This window comes from Brachyhypopomus gauderio, chromosome 5 (assembly GCF_052324685.1).
Source record: "Brachyhypopomus gauderio isolate BG-103 chromosome 5, BGAUD_0.2, whole genome shotgun sequence".
Lineage (NCBI taxonomy): Eukaryota > Metazoa > Chordata > Actinopteri > Gymnotiformes > Hypopomidae > Brachyhypopomus > Brachyhypopomus gauderio.
In genome coordinates, this window is record NC_135215.1 from 3106332 (window position 1) to 3129573 (window position 23242).

Sequence of the window (23242 nt, forward strand, 5' to 3'; positions counted from 1 at the left end):
AACACTCAGAGTTCCTCAAGCCCAAAAGGTCCAAACAGTCCAACCTAAACAAGTCTAACCTTTTTTCTTTTTTTTTCTTTCCTTCTGCCATGAATTTGCATTGCTTAGTTGGTTTCATTAATTAAGTCAGCTAATTAGCAGACCCAGATGGCTGGGAGTCTTATTTTCTGAACCTGCACTATCCCGCACTGCTTGAACTGAACGTGGGAGCACTCTTTATCCCACCGGAGCCATGGTCTCACCGCACCCAGGCCGACGCCCCCTCTCCCCAGACTCCGCCCCCAGCCCCTGGGCCCACCCTTCTCTCCGCAGACAGCTCTGCGCTTGCACTAATGTCTGGGAGTGGGACGCTCCTCGTTCATGCCCATAAATCTCCACTGGAGAGAAACAGAACCACCCAGACACAACCAATAACTCTCAAGACGGGTCTACGCATTTCTCACACGTGTTCGGTAGTTTCCCCGAGCCAGTGAGGCCGATTCGTGGGCATTAGCTGCTCCATACTTCCCCCTGATTCAGCATGCGTAGCGATTTAGGTTACCTAGGCATGGACACCATACGGAACAAATCTTGAGGATGAATATACCATTAATTAACCAGAGACTCGTGTCATTGAATTCATAAACCCGGCCGACCGGAGAGACAATTGTAGCATGTCAGGCGGCACCGATATGAGGCTAATTTTGCGCTCCATTAGGCGACATTGTGAGGGTCGCATCCCAACAGTCGACACTTCTGCCTCTCCAAATATTTTCCTGTTGTCCAAACATTTCGGAAATGTCAGTGAAAACAGTTTGGGCTCTGACGCTGCAGCATAGCGAAAGGCTGAGGGAGGGAGGGAGGGAGGGAGGGAGAGAGAGAGAAAGAGCAAAATGAGAGAGGCAAATGGTGCCAAAAGGCTGCCCTATTCCCACACTCCACCCACCCCATTCCCCTTTTCCCTGTGAAAGCATCCTTACGCATTATATTCCTTTACGTTTTCCATTCCACTACAATATCTCCGATAAAACTCCTCGGAGTTAAGGTGATGATCTGGGCTGATCTAGGATCAGCGCTTTGCTATTTATGTCATAATAAAACCCAATCCTACAGGCTGACAGAAGCTGCGGATGAATCAGCACTCTTATTTTCAGATGCTTTATAACCAGGAAACCAGATTGCTGCCTCTGCTTCTTAACCTCAAATCTCACAGTCCTGTTCCCCAGCGGTTCTGGTGATACACAAGCCGGGGCGTGAGCGGTGCAGTAGGTTTGGAACGGGCTCGCCACTGAGGATGGGTGTTATTTCCTCAGCTCTTCCTGCCCTCTCATGGGAACACAGTACAAACATGTCGTGCCAAAATGGCCGCAGCGCGAGAGAGACCAAGCTAGCCACGAGCTAGCCCCGTTTCTTCGGACGTAGCTCTTCAGCTCCTCAGCTTTTAGTCATAACTCCTCAGAACATTCCATTAGGACAGTCAGAGGAGACGCAAAAACAGCAGTCAGAACATTCCAGTGTGTGTATGTGGAGTGTCGCTGACCCGGCTCCATGCTGGGACACACTGATCCAGCCCGGGAAAGGCCACAGTGGTCACAGAAGGAGGTGTGTGTGTGTGTGTGTGTGTGTGTGTGTGTGTGTGTGTGTGTATGTGGAGTCAGCCCAAGTTCTGACTCTTCTGAAGCAGCTTGATTATTAAAGTGGCCAGATCTATGTGTGTATATACGCTGTAAACTCATGTATACAGCAGGATGCAGCTGCTATAAAACCACAAATATAAGTGATTGATATAATTGCGTTCAATCCACTTGCAATACATCAAGACTTCAGCAAATATCGCCGTGTGCAAGGGCCATCAGACACATCAGATAGCCGCACACTGGCTCTCGGCACTGCGGTCTGCTGGGGCCCTAATCCAGACTGACATAAGACAGAGGACAGGATCTCTTCTTCACTCTCACTCAAAAGTGGAGGGGATCTTGGCTAGCTCGGGGGAAGGAGTGAAATGGCACTTGTCAAAGCCTTCATCAGCTTCAGCTGGGTCCGGGTGTGAAGGTGGAGGGGGCGGCGGTTCTTATCGCCACCGCATGTTCCGTCCCAGACGCCCGGGTCAGCAATCAGCCAGGGTGCGACGGGGGTGCAGGCCCTGCCCTCAGGCGCTGGAGATATGGACGCCCAAAGACAACACCACAAAGCCCGAAGACACCCAGATAAAGCTTTCCTCCCTGTACAGCAGGCTCTAGTGATGGATGAATCGGTGGGCCTAATGAGGTGACACTTGGTTCGCACTAGTTCGATTCCGAAGAACTAATGGGCACTGAAATTATATTTGCATTGCTGAAGCAATTAAATGTGATTAGATTATGTGTTTTACCAAGAACCCGAGAGGACTTGGAGCTAATATGCAGGTCCACGCCAAAACTGCTTCAAAGGAGAAAACCGGTACTTGTCAAATAGAAGAACAATTATTCATTCTTCAGTAAGCTCAAAGCGGTTGTACCACTTGGCAAGGAAGATGCAGTTCCTTCTCTTGACAACACAAGCAAAAAACAATATTATTTTTATACTACATTAGCAAAATAAAATGGCACCTAATCTGTCCTCATCACACACTGGCCCAGGATTATGGAAAAGTGTATCATACACTGAAATGTGACAGAATTATATAGCACCACTCTTTACGGTAATGAAGAAAATACACAAAGGACAGGAACTTGACACACGAGTCTTAACAATGCTCACAATTAAACAGGGTCCAGTATTCTGGCCAGTGATAACATGGGCGTGAGCTTATTGAAAAGAACGTGCTGCACTCTTAGCACTGAATACGCTTGGAATAGCAGCCGGTCGGGGCTGCGCGTGTTCATTACCCATGATGCTTTGTGACAGGAACATAAATCACTCCTTGGCAGCTGCTGTACACGTCTGCGAATCGCTTAAAAAAAAAAAATTGGGTGTTCGAGGAAGGACGCTGATGCAAAGTCGCTCTGTGAGTTTCTGCCGTCTGCGTTTATGGGAGTGTCTCTTTGCCTTAAATGGACATGCTGAAGAAAGAGCTGGCTTTCAGAGCACTTCCCACACAGAGCATCCTGCAAACGGAGGAAGCCATCACCCCGACAAACGTCACGGGATCTGGCGCCTGTCAGGAAAGGGGCCGGGAGCAGGAGAGAACACAGCCGTCAGTGGCAGAATCGCACAAGCACTTCCAGGGCCCGATACGTCTCGCACACGAGCCGAGCCAAGCTGAGAAACGCTACGTAAACCATCTCTTACCGATCAAATAGAAACATATAGAGCAGGGACATGGGCGAGGAGTGGGGTTTCAGTGTGGGTGGGCGTTCTAGCCGATCTGACTGCGCTTGTGTGTTTGTCCAGTTTATTAATATTTGTCAGTGAGCAAATACCTAGTCAACCACCACTAACGTGGCTGAGATGAAGAGAAATAGGACTTTTTCACTCCACGAACACAAGTGTGATTCAAATGAATTCACACAAAGCCAATGAGACAAAACATGGCCCATCAGTGTCTGTGAGGGATGTTTCTAGTGTTTTATGAACAGTCAGGGATGGAAAGGCCAGCACATGCTACTAGAGTGGCGAGACAAAGAGGAGCTAACATCTGTAGCCATGACCCACCTGGTTTATTACAGATCACACAGGAACACGTAGGGTTTCAACACTACCGTAGCAAAATGTGCATAGGGACGTGCAGACACACGCAGAACATGTTCAACACAGCTGTGTTCCACGTCTACGAAAACTACCGTTTACGGCCAACAGCTGCCGATCTCATCTGGAACGTGAGAAAAAGCCTTTCAGTGTGGGGAAGCTCCGTTCGCGTGGTACGGTTCGCGTGGTACGCACGTGTGCGACGGGTGGGGGGGGGGGTTTGGGGGTCAAGGGTGACATCTGTGTGTGAAACGGTGCCATTACCTCTCCGCCTCCAGTCGCATCTCCTCACGCTTCTGCCTCCTCAGCTCCCTGCGCCGCTCAAAGTCCTCGTCCATGGTTCGCTCGCTGAGGTGTGGCCCCTGCAACACAGCGAGGCCCGCACCGGTCCGTCAGTACCCGCTCCGCTCTTGCAGCAGATTACACCGACGCGCCCGAGACTGTTCGATACAGCATGTGGTTCCGAACGGGGGTCTCGGTATTCCGTGTCTCCCTCCCGGCTGACGTGTTTGCTTAACCCCTTTAACAAAGTCACACATTCCCACATGCAAGACATTTTCAGCCTCTCTTTTTGGCGTGACATCAAACAGACAGGCAAGTTTGTTTTCACACTACCACTTAAAATGGAAAACTGGGAGGTGGGGGATAAAAAAGGAGAGAAAAAGAGAGAGAGAGACAGACAGAGAGAGAGAGAGAGAGAGAGAGAGAGAGAGAGACAGACAGAGAGAGAGAGAGAGATAGATAGTGAGCAAGGAGAGGATGTTAACACAGGATGTTCACTCAGCCAGGCAGAAAGACTTTCACTAAATATACTTTTGGATGTGTGAGTGGAGAATCGGACCACCCAAGAGATCTTGGGACAGCCATCCCCGCACTCTCGGGGCCCCAGACAGTGTGCGGACGCTGTCGCACCTAAGCCACGGCGTCGATAAGCCCCGGGGCTGGTCCAGTCCCCCGCGCACGCTAGCCTCACCCCCCCCCCCCCTGCACCGCCAGCTCTGGACTCAGCAGCAACGCAGTTCAGCCTCTCTCTCCAGCTGTGGTCACCGGAGCAGGCCAAAGCCAACCTCTTCCTCTTCTTCACCCTCCCATCCTCTTCCTGCCTCTCTCTCTCTCTCTCTCTCTCTCTCGTGCAAGCAGTATGCCCCCCCCCCACTTTGTTTCACTCTTTTCTTTGCTCTACCACTCCTCCCCTTCCTTTTTCTCCAATGCCTCACTATTTCTCACTATTTCTCTCTCTCTCTTCTATGTCCCCGCCGTCCCGCTCTCCTCCGCCTCCTCTCTCTCTCTCCGTTTCCCTCTCTCTGTTCTGTGTTTACAGAGCTGTCCCTGCTCAGGCAGACACAGCCTCTGGAAGTGGCGTGCTCTAAAATGTAAATGTTCACCGAGGGTTTCCTGCTTGGCGGTGGAGGCCTGCCTCGACCCCTCTCCGCAGCAGCTCGGGGAGAGGAAGACGGGGAGAGAGGAAGACGGGGAAACAGGAGGATGGGGGGGTAGAGAGAGACCTCCAGCCGTTCCCCCATATTGCTCAGAGCCACTGACTCCTCTGGCCCCGCATTCACACGCCACAGGAATGGCCTATCTGCAGCCAGATCTGCTGTGTGAAGCTCGGCTGCTGCTCTTGATCGGGCCTGCGCTGTCCCGGCTGCGCAGACGCTACTTTCCCAGCCCCATAAAATCGCCACGTTTCATAAACAGCCTAATCAAATCCCTCTGATGATGCAGACGTCGTTAAATCAATGCAGACAGTCATTATATCAACGCCAGAATATTGCCATGCGCCGTTTAACATGTTTGCTTAGTGATTTGTTACGCCGTGTCTAAGTCTTTAGTGTTACAAGTGATTTTAGGGAACTGTTGGAGGGTCTTGATGGAGGGCTTTTAGTGTTCTCTGCATGGGACAGTAGAGGCTCTAAGACTCTGAGGCCCTTCCTCTCAGTCCAGACATTCCTCCCGCAGTCAAAAAAAAAGAAAAGAAGAAAAAAGATAAACAGAAGTATTGTGGCTATCCAACAAGAGGACCACCCATATGCAGCTAGCACTAGCATACGCGCAGACGGATAATAGAAGGGTGACTGTGTTGTTGTTCTTATAACTCCATTACTCCACTCAGCTGCTCGACAGGATCCACCCCTTTGCCAGGCAGAGAGAATTACAATGGCCATAATGACACATTTACCCAGCAAATCACTGCTTCCATCAGACGGCCGTTGCCCGGCCTGTCCTCAAACCCTCCGCTGGGCGACATTTGGCGAACGGGGGCTTAACGGGGGCTTTTGTGCACTTGTCTGTGGAATTCTAATTGCGGATCTCTGCTGCGACGTGTGACGTTAACCTAACGAATCCGAACCTAACGACTGGGCCCTTGCTCTTCGGTGTTGGGGTGAGGGACAGCGAGCCGAGGGAGCGAGTAACGATTCACACACGGCCCGAAAACGGCACAGCAGTGTTCGTCTAGACGGGATTAGACTGATGGGTGTTTTGGAGCTCGGCGTGGTGTTGGAGCTCGTCCTCAGCTGCAGCTGTGCGTCTCACGCAACTGAACGAACGTGTTTCTCTTCAGAGCGCGTGTCACCAGCTATTACAGGAAAGCTGCTTTGTTTCAACCATGGCTGTGATGCTGTGACATCGAGGAAAGTTTCACTCCGCTCCCCGAAGAAACACAGCCTGGGGAACATTTCATTAGGCCCGATCGTTAAAAAATATTAATGGCGTCTCCGCATGCCGAGATGTCTTTTGCAGCTCCGTCTGCAGACAGCCAGTCAGAAGCATCCTCCCCAGACAGAGCCAAGTCTGATGTGATCCACGATCCCCACCGTCAAACGGATTAAATAACTAAACGTTTGGATCCACCACCCACCGCTTTCTGGAGTGCAGCGATTTTGGATAACTTGAGAGACTAAATTTACGCCCCCTGAAAAAGACCTGGCCTCGCCAACACAAACCACTGCCCTATTTGCATGTCTGTCAATAAGAGTCCATTAGCAGGAACTGGTTTCACGATCAGAGTCATAGCTAACGCTCTGTCCATTGACACAGCATGATGGCTAGCATCATGTGCGCTGTTGGCCTGGTTTATGTCTCGCCGCAGAGTTCATGAATGGTTATGAAACAGAGGGGTGTTGCATAAAAGACATTTTACCGTAATGTAATGACAGTTTTATTGCCCTATTGAACTACCTCAGTGTTATTCAGTTTAAATTGAATTGGCTTAAATGGCAGAGATACATTTAGCTCATCTTACTTCAGTCTGTGAAAACCTGTGTGCAGATTTGAGAAAATATAGTTATAAAACAAGGTGGCAACCAAAGGGCAAAAACTATATTCATGTAAAATTACATTTAATTAGTGAAACTTTGGCATTGAGAAAGATTTCATAACCAAAGGGCAAAAAAACATTAAATATTTCCATTACTGAAACTGTCTGGAACTGAGGACAATACTATATACATAGGGCAAATACTGTAATCATGCAATATAATATTTCTTAGTTAAACCTTGGGTGGTATTGAGGTTTTTATTTTTATAGCTTCCTGTTCCTTTAAGACAACCAGTCATCAACCCTCAGCATTAGTAGCAATGAGAGGGATGGGGGGAGAGAGAGAGAGATAGATAGAGAGAGAGAGAGAGAGGAAGTGGAAATGAATGGGAGAAGGACAAACAAACTGATGTGCTCACTGAATTGCTATGTGACCTTATGCTTCTTTTAACACACATCTGCAGGTGTGCATGCACTCACACACACACACACACACACACCCCCACACACACCTTGCTAACCCAACAAGGCCACTAATAACTCAAAAAACACTCCAATCAAAACTCAAAGCTTTCATTGATCCACAAAAAGCGAAGGGAATTGCCTCTTCCCACTCCCACAACATACAGCACAAGATCTGTCATTTGTTTCAGCAGCTGTTATGGTGATTGGAGTACAACAGTATCCATGAATCAAGCCAACACTGACACGGGGCCGTATGGGTCTGGGAAGTCGAGCCCTGGGGGAGACCGAGCAGAGGTGTGGCTTGGCCTGGAGAGCGAATCAGAGAGTATGGCCGTATGTCAATCACAGGTGGGGGCAGGACAGCCCGCCTTTGAGTGGACTTTACTCAGTAAACTCAAAGAGGAATAAAGTGATCAAAGACCCAGAGTTGGGTGCGGCGCTCCCCCAGGGCTAAACCTGAGCTGAGCTAAGTCACATCCAATCTGCTGCTGTCTAGCACATAGGTTGGGCCAAAGCATCACGCCCTACCGCTCGGCTTGGTTCAGAGCAATGTCACTGCATGGCGTCTGATCCTGCTAGAGAATTATAGACCTGGGTGAGATGCTATGACCTCTTTCCCACTCCATGGTCTCTTTCCCACAGTACTTTCCATGGATGTGCTACGGCTACGCTTTCATTTTCCATTTGCTGTGCTAGCAAACCAGGACTAGGAAGAAAAATACAGTAACTGACCAGCTGCCAACTAGCACAAGTGAATACTCCACTGTTCACAGGCATTTGAACATTTTGTCGCTAGGATACCAAATTTGTACTGAAATACATTTTTGGCCTGCGTTGACAATGTGCACTACAACAAATACATAATATAATATATTAATGAATGCCTATGTCATTAAAACCTCTCATCCCAATGGCCCTGATACACTTAGCATGGCTGTCAGCTCAATCTTAGGCAACCACGCTGGGCGTGATTTGTAAGCGTTCCCTGCTGTACCATGCAAACAGTGCGGACGTCAAAAGGCCGCGGAAACGCTTCCTCTCCACCCTCAAAGCCGTTGGACATACAATAGAAGACTCCTTGCGTGTGCTATTTACAGATCCTACATGGCTGAACGTACATCGGCTGGTATCGGCTGCATGCTGGTGCCAGACTGGACGTAAGATTAAGGGAGTCTGATCCCAGAACAGCTCTGTCTCGGTGGTGACAGACACCGTGGTCCAGAGGCACAGATCTCGGTGGCAGGAGTTCCAGAAGGCCTGGCTGATTTGCAGAAAAACTACTCGGTGTGCTGCAGGCCTAAAGCCATCATTATCTCCCAGCTGTGTTTATATGCAGGACATAATGGGACCTGCTGAGTCTCAGAGGCTTATTGGACCAGCAGAGAGAGAACAGACACAAAGAGAGCACCCTACATCCACCAGAGTAAACGCACATTAAAGCTGCTTGGATTGGTCAGACAGCACGCCCATCCCCCCCTCCATTCCCAGTCACCTCTCCTTCCACACCACGTCTGTTGATGCGGGGCTACACTGACAGCATCAGGGAGGCTGGTGACCGGTCCCATGTAATAGGTGTCTCAGATCACGCTGTGGCCCCAGTAGTGATGCCTCGGTACGTTTAGAGTCCTAAGGGCATCGGGGCAAAGAAAGAAATAAAGAAATAAAGAAATATAGATAGATAGATAGATAGATAGATAGATAGATAGATAGATAGATAGATAGATAGATAGATAGATGGATGAAGAGAAGAGGGCAAGAAAGACAGAGCAAAAGACAAAGAGAAATAGGGAGGGATAGAGAGAGGACAGCCATAAATTCAGTGGAATTTTTGGCAGGCAGAGTAGTGAACGCTTTCTCTGCCTGAACAAAAAGGACCCGAAGCTGCACGAGAGAAGAGAGTTGGGTGGGGGGAGGCTAGTATGACTGCAGCACTTAGCTACAAGAGTGTGGGTCATAAATTAAATCATTATTTTATTACAAAATAAAAGAAATACAGAAAGCCAACATGCAAAGTAAACTGAAGAAATTTGAAATATACTTTACAAAGGATTTTAAATATAGTTTACTAAATCTTTGAATATATTTCTCAGTATATTTAGGAAATATCACACACAAATATTTATATATTTCAAACATGTTTTACAAATTGGCACCTTTGAGAGCACTATAGAATGGAAAACTGTACCTTGGCACAGCTGGATAATGAGTTGGAACTGACATACCATGAACCTTAAACTCAGTTGTCACCACTGTCAAATGTAAATCTCACAAAAGCAAAACAAGAACCAATTCCAAAAATCCTAGACTGTTAAGTAACAGTTTTGGCTACATTCACATTTATATGGAGGTTAATTTTATTCTCCTGCTTGTGTCCCCCAAAAAGGAAAGAGCTTGTTTTGTCATATAAATATACAATGTAAGTTGCATCTTTGTCAAACCTTTTGTCTGGTAAATGTTTAATTTATAGTTAATCAACAAGACGTAACTCAGAAGCTAGTTTGAGATGTCTGCCCTAGTCCTCATGCTAGCTAACTGTAAAGTTAGGTTAGCTTTCCTACCACCAAGGTGGATATGACTGTCAAATGGAAAGGTGTTGTGAATCTGCTAATCAGTCAAATGTGCAATGTGCATTTCATGAGAAATAATTTGTATATGGAAGAGACAACAATGCATGATCAAGCCACCTTCTTCTGAGGCCCCAAATTATTTGGTCAGGCTGTCTAAACTTTTCCTTCCAGAACACAGTCACGTGGTAAGAAATCTTTTTGACTCATAACAGTCATGCTGCCTAACCAGCCATTTATTAAATCATAATTGCACAACCTCTCGAGGACATTCCGACTTGCCTGAAATAAAGATAATAAAATGATAACTCATGATTACTATTCATCGTTACCCTGAGCATATCTGTCAACATACAATACCTCCCCACCCCACCAAGTTCAATTTATTACCTTAATCAAAAGCTTTTAATTTGACTTAAGTTAATTCTTAGTCAGTGAATTTCCATAGAGAATGCAAACTAAGATTCCTACATTCTTAGCAAATAGATCTCGTGCCTTACGATGGTGCAGGCATGTTCAATGAAACACTTTCTGACTGTCTGACTATGCAGGCTTGAGCTACCTGCATACAGAACACATATGCCTCAGATAGTTTTGGAACAATATTTTTCAGGGAACAATATAATAACTGAATTAGCCTCTTGCAACCTGACCTTTCCCCCTGCACACATCTGAGGGAATACACACAGTGCCTGATGATAATTGACAGGAGCAGTCGCAGGATAATTGACAGGTGGTTTGATTCAGACTTTTTATTCATTAGCTACAATCAGAGGGCTGCTTGGAGTTAGGACGCACGCACGAGACGCTGGGCCCATCCAGCAGCTGTGTTCTGTCATCAAGCTCAACCTCTATAATTCTGAGCTACTGAATCTGTCATACAGCACAAAAGCGGTCTTAAATCCACATCATTTTCTGGAGCGGCATGCCAACAGTGAAGGATTTACTCTTTTGTTTTTCGCATATTGCACTCCCCCTTGACAAAAACTGATAAATAAGGCAGGAGCACAGTCCCGACCTACACGCCCGCCACTGGTATAAATGTTCAGAATGCAATGAGGCTTACACTGCGCTTTTTTAAAAAGCCTTGTTCTTAATGGCCCTCTCATGCATGTCCAGAGATTACACCTCTATCAGGCAGTGCCGGCATGCAAGATCCTCTGGAAAAGAGCGAGGAAGGGGGGGAATGATGCAAATACGGCATCAAACGTCTGCTGCCTACTGGCATTGATCCACATGACCAAATATGGTAAGAAAAAAGCTCGCTTTCCCGTAAGTTCAGAAAAAAAAAACCAAGAGGGTTTATAACATGCTGTGCAGAAAGATAGAGCCCTCACCCTCGAACACACTGACCACAAAGAGCAGGAGAGAGAGAGAGAGCTATCTGTAGCCCATGGGGAAAACAATGGCACTGTTGGAACAACACACACACACACATACACTGAATATGTAGGTGTGTGTTTGTGTGCGTGTGTGTGTGTGAGAGAGAGAGAGAGAGAGAGAGAGAGAGAGAGAGAGAGAGAGAGAGCACGGTGTCCTAGGTGTCCCAACCTTTGCAAAAACTGTTCAATCTTTTACCAGAAGAAATATGCTCTCCACTCAAAAAAAAAGAAGAAAAGAAATATGAGATCTGAGGAAAAACCTCGACATTTTTGTTCAAGATGGAGGGGTTTTAGCTTTCAGCAGCTTCTGACGATTATGTAACTGAAAAAAACAGAAAAAAGAGACACTTGTCCAAATATTCAACCTGTCAACCAGTGTGGCCTTGAGGGAGGCTATAACAACCCTGCAACTTTGCAGGCACAAGTTACCTGATGGCTTTACTCCAAACTAGTGGTGAGGTGAGAGGTCACTGAAGTGGCACTCATTATGTGAAACCACCTGTACTTACATAGTGCTTTCTTGGTCACTTTAGTATTTACTGACATCTATATAAACTGACTGTAATTCAGTTATATGTCAGGCATGACCTGCTGCACACTTGTGGCAAATAAAATTTCCCACAAATGGTTGCTGTTTGTGTTTACCATGGTCAGTCAAATATCAGGTATTACGGATTAGACACCCAGAACCCCACGAGTTCTTTGTGATGTGCATTTTCGAGTCAGGACATCTGAGCAGTCCTTCAAATCCGTCCACACTGAGGTATCGCAAAACTTCGACACTTATTTTTCGCCGCTCAACTTCCCACTCGTGATTATTAGCGTACCAGCACACGGCGTACATGAAATGACCCGCTGGAACATTTAATGGCACATAAAACTGCGTTCAGCGTAAAACCCGAGAAGGTCCTGGTGTGTCTCGTAAAAACGTGCCTGTCGAATACCACTGACAGGCATCCTTAGTCACACCACGCATAACGGTCTCCAAACGGCAATAAGTGGAGAGAAAGGTGAGATGAGGTCCCACTCAGAATGAGAGCGGGACTGTGCTGGTTTTGTACACAGAAACAGGCGACGCAGGAGTGTGGATACCGCTGGGCTTCACCGGAGTCCAGTCCGTGTGTGGAGCACGGAGGTAGCTCACGGGCACACTATCACATCGTTGGTTTACGCCTCACAAAACCCCAAGCTGTGAGAAAACATTTGCTCCCTGAAGAGAATTAATGGCATAACTACCCAGTTACTGAGTGACATTTCACCCCAGCATGGGTATTAATCATAGCGGGTGTATCGATTTAACAGAACAGTACGCTGTAAATCAGACAATGGAATGTGCTTTTTGTCAAAGCATGTGAGAGGATTTCAAGGGTATTACATGACAAGAGTTCTTTCAGAACCAAACGCAGGGAATGTGTTACTCAGGTGAGACAGGCAAGTGGAGATCTTGCCTCGGGCCAGATGACATGGGGTTTTGAGCACAGGGAGAGACCGACGGCCGGGCTGCACCATTTTAGGACCAGTCGGGGGAAAACCCCAGTCATTCTTATGCGTGAGCACACATATGGACCACAGTGACTTGATTCTTGATTCAACAGATTCAACAGTGAGATGACTCATTTGATAGCTTGCGTAAAAAGGTATGCAGATGATTGTCAGTACTGAATAGTAACCATCCGCACTTTAATGTTTAAGACTGAATTTTAACATTACTATTTTATATAATAGTAAGATAATAATGAAGATGTGCTAGTAATTTTGGAAGATGTAGTGTCAGTTCAGCAATCAGCCAGTGTCAGTCAGTGTTCAGTTCAGCAATCAGCCCAGGCTAGCTAGCATTTAGGAGTGTTGTTACAGGAGCGAAGAGCTTCCTTTGCTGATAGATAGTGGGAGAAGAGTGTAAATTCCCCTCATTCAGAGTTTGGAGATCCACCAGTCAGGATCGATGCATCCAGCTTCAGTCACCAATGAGCCAGAACTACTTAAAACAGTTCGACTGATGACAGCAATGGGGAGTGTGTCTAGAAAGGCGTTTAAGAGCCTCGATCTGCTCTCGGCCCGCTTCCTGCCATGATTTCTCCCACTTGTAGCATGAGGGGTACACGCATGGCTGTAGAACAGAAGAATTCCAGATTTATATATTTTTAGTCTAAAACAAACACAAGTACATGCCTTTCATTAATCACATCTCCAAGGAATGTATACAGTGTAGGTAGAATGCTAACAAAGCCTCTGCATGGGGTGTGTGTGTGTGTGTGTGCACGTGTGTGTTTTTATGCACGTCTCGGCTGCAGGGGATATGCAGCCTTACTGTGCTGTGTGGCCTTCAGACCATGCATTCCTGTGTGAGTGGAGAACCCCTTTCCCGTGCCTCTCCGACTCTGTGCACCTCTCGTTACGCTAGAATAGCCCTTCTCCCGCGCTCATATTTATGAGGCCTGTTATTATTAGCAAGATGGTTGGCCTGCGTTTCCATGTGCCATTCATGGTGTACCTCTCAAACGCTCCTTCCACAAACGCAACCGTTCAACCGAGCGACCAATCAGCATGCTTCTTCAAATCTGGAGCTACAGGTTTATATGACACACAGACAGTTTGCAAGGGTTTAACCGTTTCTGGTTTTGATGATTACTTTAAAATCACCAGAGCCGTTTAATATAATGATGTAACTGATATTTAGCACCTATGATAAAGCCAGAATCTGATCATGTGAAGAAACTTTTCTTTAGCCCCTACCTGCAACAAAAGGCAGACAAATTGTAAAGACTTTTTTTTTCCATGGATGGACACTAGGAATGCTAGTATTATAACTTATATTATAGTATTATGGTATTATAACTTATAGCAGAGTAATCCGTTATAACCCATACAAATGTCTAGATCACGGCAAATTTAGTACACCGATGCTGTGACAGATTCTTTTTTGTTCTACTTTGACATAACAAATTTGGGCAGACTATGTCATAATAATCTCAAATAGGGCCATAATTCTTCCAAAAATACTTAACCTTAGTGGAATAATTAATTCCTGGACAAGTATGAAATTGGGTGTGCCTAATGGCTAAAATGGAACTGAGATTAGTATAAAAGGTCCAGTGACAGGGGGAGCATGTCCAACACCCCACTGCTTTCCCATGCTTGCCAGTCACCCCATCAGGACATCCACCCTTCATCCCATTATACACCTGTGCCACACACGCACCAACACACCTGCACAATCACCCATTCAAAGTGGAGCGTGTGGTTGTGTTGACAGAGAGCTTGACTGACTGACTGTTGCGTGTCAGGCAGGTCTGGGCCAGCTAGGATGCCATTATTGGTCATTAAGTGGAACCTAAACTAATGGAAGGCAATTATTATCCAAGGTGGTCTAACACGTCTGTCATAGACTTGAGTGGTGTGGTACTAACTCTCACACACACACACACACACACACACACACACACACACACACACACACACACACACAGCCTAGCAGACATCACTGTAACACGAGTCTTTTGTTCTTCATGGCACTGCTCGATTAATTAAATCAGACTTTAATGAGGCTAGCTAGTTTTGCGTGACGTCACACAAGTGCACACACACACACACACACACACACACACACACACACACACACACACACACACACACACACACACACACACACACACACACACACGTACTTCCCGCTCGACTGGGTCATTCTTGCTCTCTCTTGCCCATATGCATATGCACTGTACTTTAATCATTATGCATTGCCACATGCACGTGCACTGTATTCAGCTGTTAATCAGAGGATCGGTGCAATTATCATTATTATTACTAATAAAAACTCTATTGCCTTACGATCCATGCCATATCCATAGACATCTATGTCCGCCTCTATTGAGTTGGTTCATGCATAACTATGAATTCTGCTTAGCACATGACACACTTCTTACCATCTAATGTGCTTGTGATGTAAATACTTAAAATCTTAAATCCGCTGTCAGCTTAAGAACCAATAAGATGCAATTTCATTTAGACCAGGAATATCTTTGCTGATTGATAGTTCAAGTAGCAAATGAATGAACTCCAAATAGCTCCTGGCGTAGCTCAGAGTGGCCGATATGTAGCAGGAAGACTGAGTCACCTTGTGCTTGATCTGGAGCTTGAAGGCCAATAAAATCCCCTTTAAGAAAACCAGACCTGAGCTGTTTAATAACAGCGCGGGTGATTGCAACAGGGAGTGATTTCTAGCACGTTTCGCACGAGGTAAGTGGCTCGTGAGCGATAGCGTCTCGGCCGCGAATGCCGCCCTCTGGCTCATGTCCGATTAAACGACACTCGTGGTGGTGGTGGTGACGCTTCGCCATGGGCCTGGTGGGGCGCAGAGAGACACAAAATGCTGAAATAGCCAGTGGCGCTGCCATGTTTGTGGACAAACGAATACAAGGCACCAGATTTACAGCACGCCCTTAAGGCGAACACACTTTTCACTTCGAGGTGTCAGGACGTATCTGACGCACTAACGCGTTTGGGTTGCAGGGGAAACCCTGTGTGACTCTTCTTCTCTTTCTGGCTGTAATCAGGTCTAATTGTGTCACTCTGAACAATGCAGTGACATGTGGAGTGGAATCAGACAGCATGTGGGGTGTGTGTGTGTGTGTGTGTGTGTGGGGGGGGGGGGGGGGGGGGGGGGTTATCATGCCTGCTTTGCCTACGGCTCATTTCTGAGGAATCCTCCGAGACTCCTACATTAATGCATAAATATGCTTCTGATTAGAAGGAGGCGAACTCACTCCATAAAGTCACTCTTAAACAATTACTACTGCTCCCATTAGCAGACTTCATGCAGCCTGGCTGAGACAGGGCTCCATTATAGCAATTGCGCTCACACCGGTAGGGTTCTCTGACGCAAGCCAAGCGCTTGGATAAGGCAACGCTAGCAAGAAGGACACAGCCATTTAACGGACAGAGAGACGGAGAGACGCAAGAGTTGACTGAGGTGAACACGGATCCTTATGGAGCCGGCGGAAAGTTAGTACTTCAGTACAGACAGTTAACTCCCGCTCACCCCCACCCATGACAAGCTTCCAATCCTTCACAATCAAGCCACCACAGTCAAGCGTACTTGTAACAGCTTACCACACACACACACACACACACACACACACACACGCCCTAATGTGTCGTCCCCACATCATTGCCCCATCACAGTACGACACGGCGCAGTTCATCTTTCACGCGCACTTCAAGTGTTGCATCACAACCCGACTTATATCGGACCCTTAATCCTCCAAATCCCAGTCCTCCGACAGGACCTCTAAATGTGATTTCCACTGGAGCGTGTCGACCGTGTCTTGATTAGGTGTGTTTGTTTAGCTTCGGCCAGGGGAGGGGTTGAACGGAGCAGAGCCCTTGGGCTGCACAGAACACGTGATCCCCAGGGGGGAAGAGGCTGGAACACGAACCAGGGAAAATGGACCTACTCAGACATTTCCTGTGCTTGTTTTATCAGATGGGAAGAAGCATGGAGGAGGGGCAAAAAACGTCCCGGTCATCCACAGCACGTTATTTTATCGCTTTATCATTTTGGAACATGACATCGGGTTTCTCTGGGCGATGACATCGTGTCAAGTCCCTGGGCCGGTCCTAGAAGATGACCCTTTGGGATTGCACGTAATGGACATAATGACCAGAGTGTCAGGGTCAGTCGCAAGGGTTCTGGGCGACTTTGGAGAATTCATCACACGAGATGAATTCTGAGGACAATAGTTTTCTCCTCATGAAGGAAATGCCTACATTCTAAGGCCACTGAAGGCTACGAGCCACCCCGAATGCATAAATGACCAAGACAGCCGTATAAGTTAAATCACTCCCGATGATTCGGCCTCTGCAGCAGAGAGGGCTTATTTCAGTAGTCGATCCAACATGCCTGCACCCTCGGGCGGTGAAGCGAGGAGAACATATCTGTCTGCATTATCCATCACCCCAGAGAAATCCGCACACATCCGGAGCTCTGGACTACAGCAAGCCTCCTTACTTAGAAGCTAAACAGCCAGGGTTTTGTGTCCCAGAATCTACTTTTCCAGTGAAATTGACCACCACGACAAGGAACAAATGACCATAAATGACCTAAGACCTACCACATAAATGACAAAAAACACCGCAGGAGGAATTTGGATTTCTATATTACTACCAAAACATCTGCAGGGCACAAGGAGGTAAATAAACATGACCAGTGCTTTCAGACAGCTTCCATCTCTCTGTCCACGAATGCCCCCGTTTTGTCCCATTTTTTGCTAATCATCACATCCAGTTTGGAGTTAAACTGATCCCAAAGCCCCGGAAACAGCCAGAAACACACTGGGTTACACAACAGACCTAACGATTCTTGAACCTAGTTTATTCCAATGCTGTTGAGTTCAGCGGAGGACGACCAGTAGAGAGCACAATGTGGTCGGAGCTGCTGGCCTGTTGCCCCTCCCCCCACAAGTCTTCAGAAACCAAACGTTAATCGAACATTTCACAAAGGTTGGACAAAGTACATGTATTTTTTTATGAGTTATGCTGTTGCATTGTGGGTCTCTTAACCTCCATTTCAAATACTTCCTTTTTGAAAGGTGTTTTGAAATTAAGCATACCTAGCAATTCCAACTCTGTGCAAGACCCTAGAATTAGGAAAACTGTTTTGCACATTTCATGTGAACCTCTTTAATGCAATCTGCCTAATTACACTGTCATCTGCAGATACTCTAATTGCATGTTTTGAGGCTTTCGCCGAATCAAAATTGCGCTGTGATAAATATAACACTCCAACAGTTTCGGTACAGTTGGAAATATTTGTTACAGCAAACCAGAACTGGATCTAGGAGAACACCAGGTTCTGGATTTGGAACTGTCTCACTCCAAACCGGGGCCAGCTGAGCAGGCCGTCCATCAGCACGGTCCAGTTCAGCTGCCAGGTCTACTCCAGCCTCCGTGGTGCACGCGCATGTGCAGGTCCCGGAAGCCCAGGGTAGAGTTCTCTACATCCTGCCCTATCCGGGCCCATGCCAAAGACTTGTTATCACTGTGCAGAATTACCTTCAGATTCCTCTGGGTTCCTCTTGCCCTCAAAGTATACCGGGTGAGGGGGAGAGAGAGGAGGAAGAGAGAGAGAGAGAGAGAGAGAGAGAGAGAGAGAGAGAGAGAGAGAGAGAGAGAGAGAGAGAGACAGAGAGAGAGAGAGAGAGAGAGAGAGAGAGAGAGAGAGAGAGAGAGAATGAGTGAAAGAGAGAGAGAGAGGGTCAAAGAGAGAGAAAAAACGGTGCTGTTATGCATTCCAAAGGCTATTCCAATCGTCTGTCACCAGGTTCAATCTGTTCCTTATAAGGCGAGGGCATTCCCTTCATATTTTCCAAACACCACACTGTTATCAGATCCAGTTTCGTGGCCAATTACCGGCCTGCCTTGCTGCTCAGACCTCTGAAATCTGCACAGCTACCTCCATAGTACATCACCAGTCAGAATGCCTGTTCTGAGACCAACCTGAACTATCACTGGTCAAAATAGCAAAACCACTCTCACACAATAAACTAAAGGCTTTCTGAACCATCAATCAGAACTCCATGGAGTGAAGAGGATGTGGAGGGGTAAACAATACAGAGTTCAAGGTACGAGGTCCAGTCATTTGTCTAAGTAAACTCAGTAAGCACACTGCCTTATGGTTTGGAAGAAGACCACAAATTTGCCTATTTCTGTACAGCCGTGGCACCTCCTGGGCGGATTATAATCCTGAAATCCACTAATTCCTTTAAGAGAGAAATCATTTAACAAAAACAACCTCCCACCCCGAATCCTCAAGTTCCTGCCCATCCACAATCCCACAAGAGAAACCAAAGAAACAATGCGAGAATGTTCGTGACTGGCAACAGTCACCACAGATATTTTGGGAAGAGAGGATACAGACAGAAGAAAAAAACACCACAGGCGATGCTACTGCGAAGCATAAGTGTTACAGCATCCATGTTAAACTAGGCGTATCATGGATTAAATAAAGGCTATTTAAATTCACCTCTGTGAGCCAAAACAAACAAATAAGAATCTATAAAGAACAAAAACATTCGCTGACTACAGGCAGATGGGTCTGCACTGGTATCATAGGCCAGCTATAATTACGACGGTTTCTGGAGCCTAGAAAATTGATTCGGTTCTTTTGCAGACTAAGTGTCTAGGAGCAAAGCGTACAGACGCGAATGTACCGGACGGACTGGAGCATCAAATGGGCCATGCGACACCTTGATATTCTACAACGCACCGTTACGCAAACGAAATGAAACTTTCAAAGCCAGAGCAAAACTCCGCATTCGTTTATATCGACGAAACCAGTGGATGAAGAAGGGTCTAAACCCGTGTGAATCAAAGCAGCATCTACTAATGCGCATCAAACTTACCCGCTTGGACAGCGCGCAAAGTTTAGAAGGGGATATAAACCGAGAAAGTTTCCGAGCGCACTCCCGTTTGGGCTGCTTGGAGATCTACGGTACTGAGTAATGGTGCTGGTATCGCAAGCTCCACCCTTTAAAGTCCTCCAGCAAGCCTACATCTCCTGTGTTTACTGCGTCGCTTACAGCAGGCGGTGTCCGCCTTTGGTCCCCAGTGCGTATTTCTCAGTTAGTCGCGCTCGGTTTTGTTGGGAACTGTCTGTCTTGCCTTAAAAAAAAAAACGAACAAGGGACGCCGTGGATTTATTTTCTGGGTAATTAATGGACCCGTGAGTCGGGTTGGCACAAATAAAAGTTCAAATACCAACCTGTTGAAAGTTTTGAACAGTTCGGGAGACATCCCCAGAGCCTCGTAGGATGACCTTTTTTGGTTATTCTTGAGTCTCCGTAAGAAAAGCCACTTGTCAGTAGAGATCACATGAAATGTTCATCTTGGCGAATAAGGGCGAGATCTGCTTAAGCGCTTAAGCACAGGCGTAATATTATGGGGGAATGAACGAAACATAGTGCCTTTTGATTCGCAAATGGATTTAGAAATCAGATTTGGTACCAAGAATACCTACCAATTTATGACATTACAAGTCAGTAAGCTACTAATCTAGCTTTTAGGCGCTTTTCATCCTTAACTGGAGCTCCAGAGGAAAAGTAAAGGGGGAAAGAGCTTGCGTAATTACGATACGAAAGCGCACAAAAGACCGCTCATTTCGGTCCTCTCCTAATGTTATCAAAATGACCGGCGAGTATAAGAATATTGCATGCTTGCTTTATGGATCACTGCATAAGTAGCTTGCTAATATTGACACAATTTTGACCAAGACAGCGCTTAAACAATGTTATTCATCTTAGATAGAAAAACCCCATCATGCTTTCTAAGGAGATAAGAATGCAGTGTGGTAATAATGTAATTGCCTATAAATGTATGAGTGTTAATCATGTGGGTTCTTTCTCACTCTCTGTCTCCATCTTTGTACTTTGCCATTTCTGTGTGTATGTGCGTGTATGAGAGAGAGAGAGAGAGAGAGGAAACATCTTGAAAACATTCAAAATATGGGAGCAACACCCAATATTCAAAGTTTTGCAAATAAACAAACTGAGGAAAGGAAATACTGATTTATTTGCTTTTCATAAACACCTTTTGTTGAAATGGGCACAGTGCAATATTTTGCCACAATTTAAGATAATATAAAATGTTCCTACTCTTTGGCAATATCAAATATCTGCCTATGAATTCATAACTTGACAAGAAATGAGATGCTGCCAAGCATTTTATGGTCCTGATCTAAGAACCTTTATACTGGTCTATATTTACTTCAGTGACTTCACATGTTTACTTCAGCAAAAAATGTATATTTATAGCCACCCTGGTATGATCTCATTTGGCTTTAGCGATCAATGTAGTCTTTTTGGACATATTAGGCAATTGGGTAAGCGTCAAAACGATATGTATTCGGAACAGCCCTGTAAGAGGACTGCTTCAGTACATGTCTTGTATGAACTTGCTGCCATGAGATGTTCATCACCAAAGACAAGAACAGGGGAGGCTTCGGTGGACCAACCTCTCCTCCCTTTGTCCATAACATGGGCCTCATCTTACTTCTTTGCTAGTTGGTTTTCACAATGATGAAGGGTATGGTGGGTAATTTAAACGCCACCATCTTATACGCACAACATACAAAAGTAGCAAGCTGAGTCTAATTACATTTACAGGACGGCTGTGTTGCCTGTGTTCACCGCAGTGGCAAACAGTAGCTGTCACAACCTCTGCTTGCTAGATCCTTTTGACAGTCTGTCAAACGGGGGGCACCTTGTGGCGGGGCTACACTCATCCTTGACCTCCTGACTTCTGGTCGTCCCAAGTCAGGTGGTTTTACCATAATGCAGACAGAAGCTATGCTGACCTCTAACCAAAAAGCAAAACAGCTCCTTTCGGTGCCAAACATCAAAGAGTCCTCCTTTCTCTTTGGAGTGTGTGGGGGTCACCCCACCAGGTGAAAGTCTATATCGAGCCAGCAACCCTGCTGCCTGGAAGTGGTGTACTCAGGTTTGACCTCAAAACTATGGACACCAAGTGGAGGTTACATCAGTGAGGCCCAGCTTCAAAATCCTCTCGTGTTCCAGCTTAACAGATGTTGCTACAAGCAGAGGCACAGTATATTCACTGCTCTGACCTCTTTTCGGGAAAATATTTGAAATGAAATATGAAATAACCTAACATTGGAAATGAAATAAAGATTCCGAATGGGTTTCTTCAAAAACACAGATGATGGCCAGGCTGCAGACAAAGAAAGCCTTAAACAGGAAGGCCGTGTTCTCGTATAGTCCGCTGATGGGCTACATAAGAGCTCTGTCAGAATGCTGTATTGAAGAACATCTCCATGGATGTGACCCCTGTCCTTATATCTGAGTGCATGTCACAGTCCAGCTATGTGATGAAGCAAACTGACCAGATGGTCATATATAACGACTTCCTGCATACATGCCATTCGTAACGCAGAGGCCAAAATGGGAGCTGACGGTAAAAGCGGTGGTGGCATGTGGTTATTGCATTTCTGCATGGCCTGACTTGGAGGATGGAATAAATCTTGGTGCACTGAAACACTAGACTCTCGTGTGGAAACTTCGGGTCTGGAAGCACCACGAGACGACTACTGGAGACCCGAATTTCCCCCGACGCATGCTCGTGCCCTGCCAGCCTCTCCACGGCTAATTTCCTTCTGCCATTGTGGAAAATGATTTATTACGATCGCTGTTAAGGCTCCTGTAGGATTAAGAGCCCACCAGCGTCCTGCGCGGACTGGGTGTGTTCTTAACATGTCAGTGGGTCTTGGGATCCTACCTGCTGGGATTTCATCATCATAGTACTCGGCAACCTGCATGATTATAGTGTTAACTGACTGTATGACAACCCAACAGAACTGGCACTCACTAAAAAAGGCCCATGGGGAATACGAGAGCAGCTAGGTAAGAATAATTGCGGCGAGCAGTCAGATGAGGCACACTGGGGAAATGCTAATTACGCGGAGAGATACAATCAAAAACACCTACTGTACTTCTGCTGTGGTTTCAGTAACTTGGCAGAACGGTGAAACGCTAACCTGGAGCTGAAACAGTACTTGTCACAGTGGGACACACAAAGCAGCTCTATCACACGAACCTCGCCTGACTGGAATGGTTTCCTCTGACCACGGAGCAGTCGTCTCACAATTCGAGACCATCCCCTCCGTTTCACGAGTCTCTCAGCCTAAACTGCGCTGACGTGCACGGCAGTTCAGCGAGAGACGATAAACCTTTGGAAGCAATTTCTCAGGAAAGGTCACACAGAACAATGTGCGGGATGTTTAACGTTACCACAGAGACCGCATCTGTGTCCAATCAAAGCTGAGCCATCTGCTCATCATAAAATGCAAAAAGCTGCATTAATAGGACAGTCTTTAATAATAAATGTAAAGATGCTGCTGATCTGGGAGACCAAATACC

At 46.4% G+C, this 23242-nt stretch overlaps 1 protein-coding gene across 7 annotated transcripts in view; it reads right to left on the reverse strand.

Moving 5' to 3' along the window:
* Window positions 1-20182, reverse strand: part of cald1a (caldesmon 1a) — a 35954-nt gene extending 15772 nt beyond the window's left edge. For 2 of the 7 annotated variants that reach the window (XR_013130763.1, XM_077004928.1), the window contains exons 1-2: window positions 18366-18387; window positions 3910-4007 (exon numbers count right to left, since the gene is read on the reverse strand). Coding sequence is in view for 5 of the 7 variants with exons in the window: in XM_077004928.1 (XP_076861043.1) it covers window positions 3910-3983 (74 nt within the window). In the remaining 2 variants the exon portion in view is untranslated. Of the gene's footprint in view, window positions 1-3909; window positions 4008-18365; window positions 18389-19714; window positions 19929-20073 lie in introns of those variants that run through there. The other 5 variants (XM_077004931.1, XM_077004930.1, XM_077004926.1 and 2 more) reach the window with 5 other exon arrangements.
* Between the last annotated feature and the right edge of the window lie 3060 nt (window positions 20183-23242).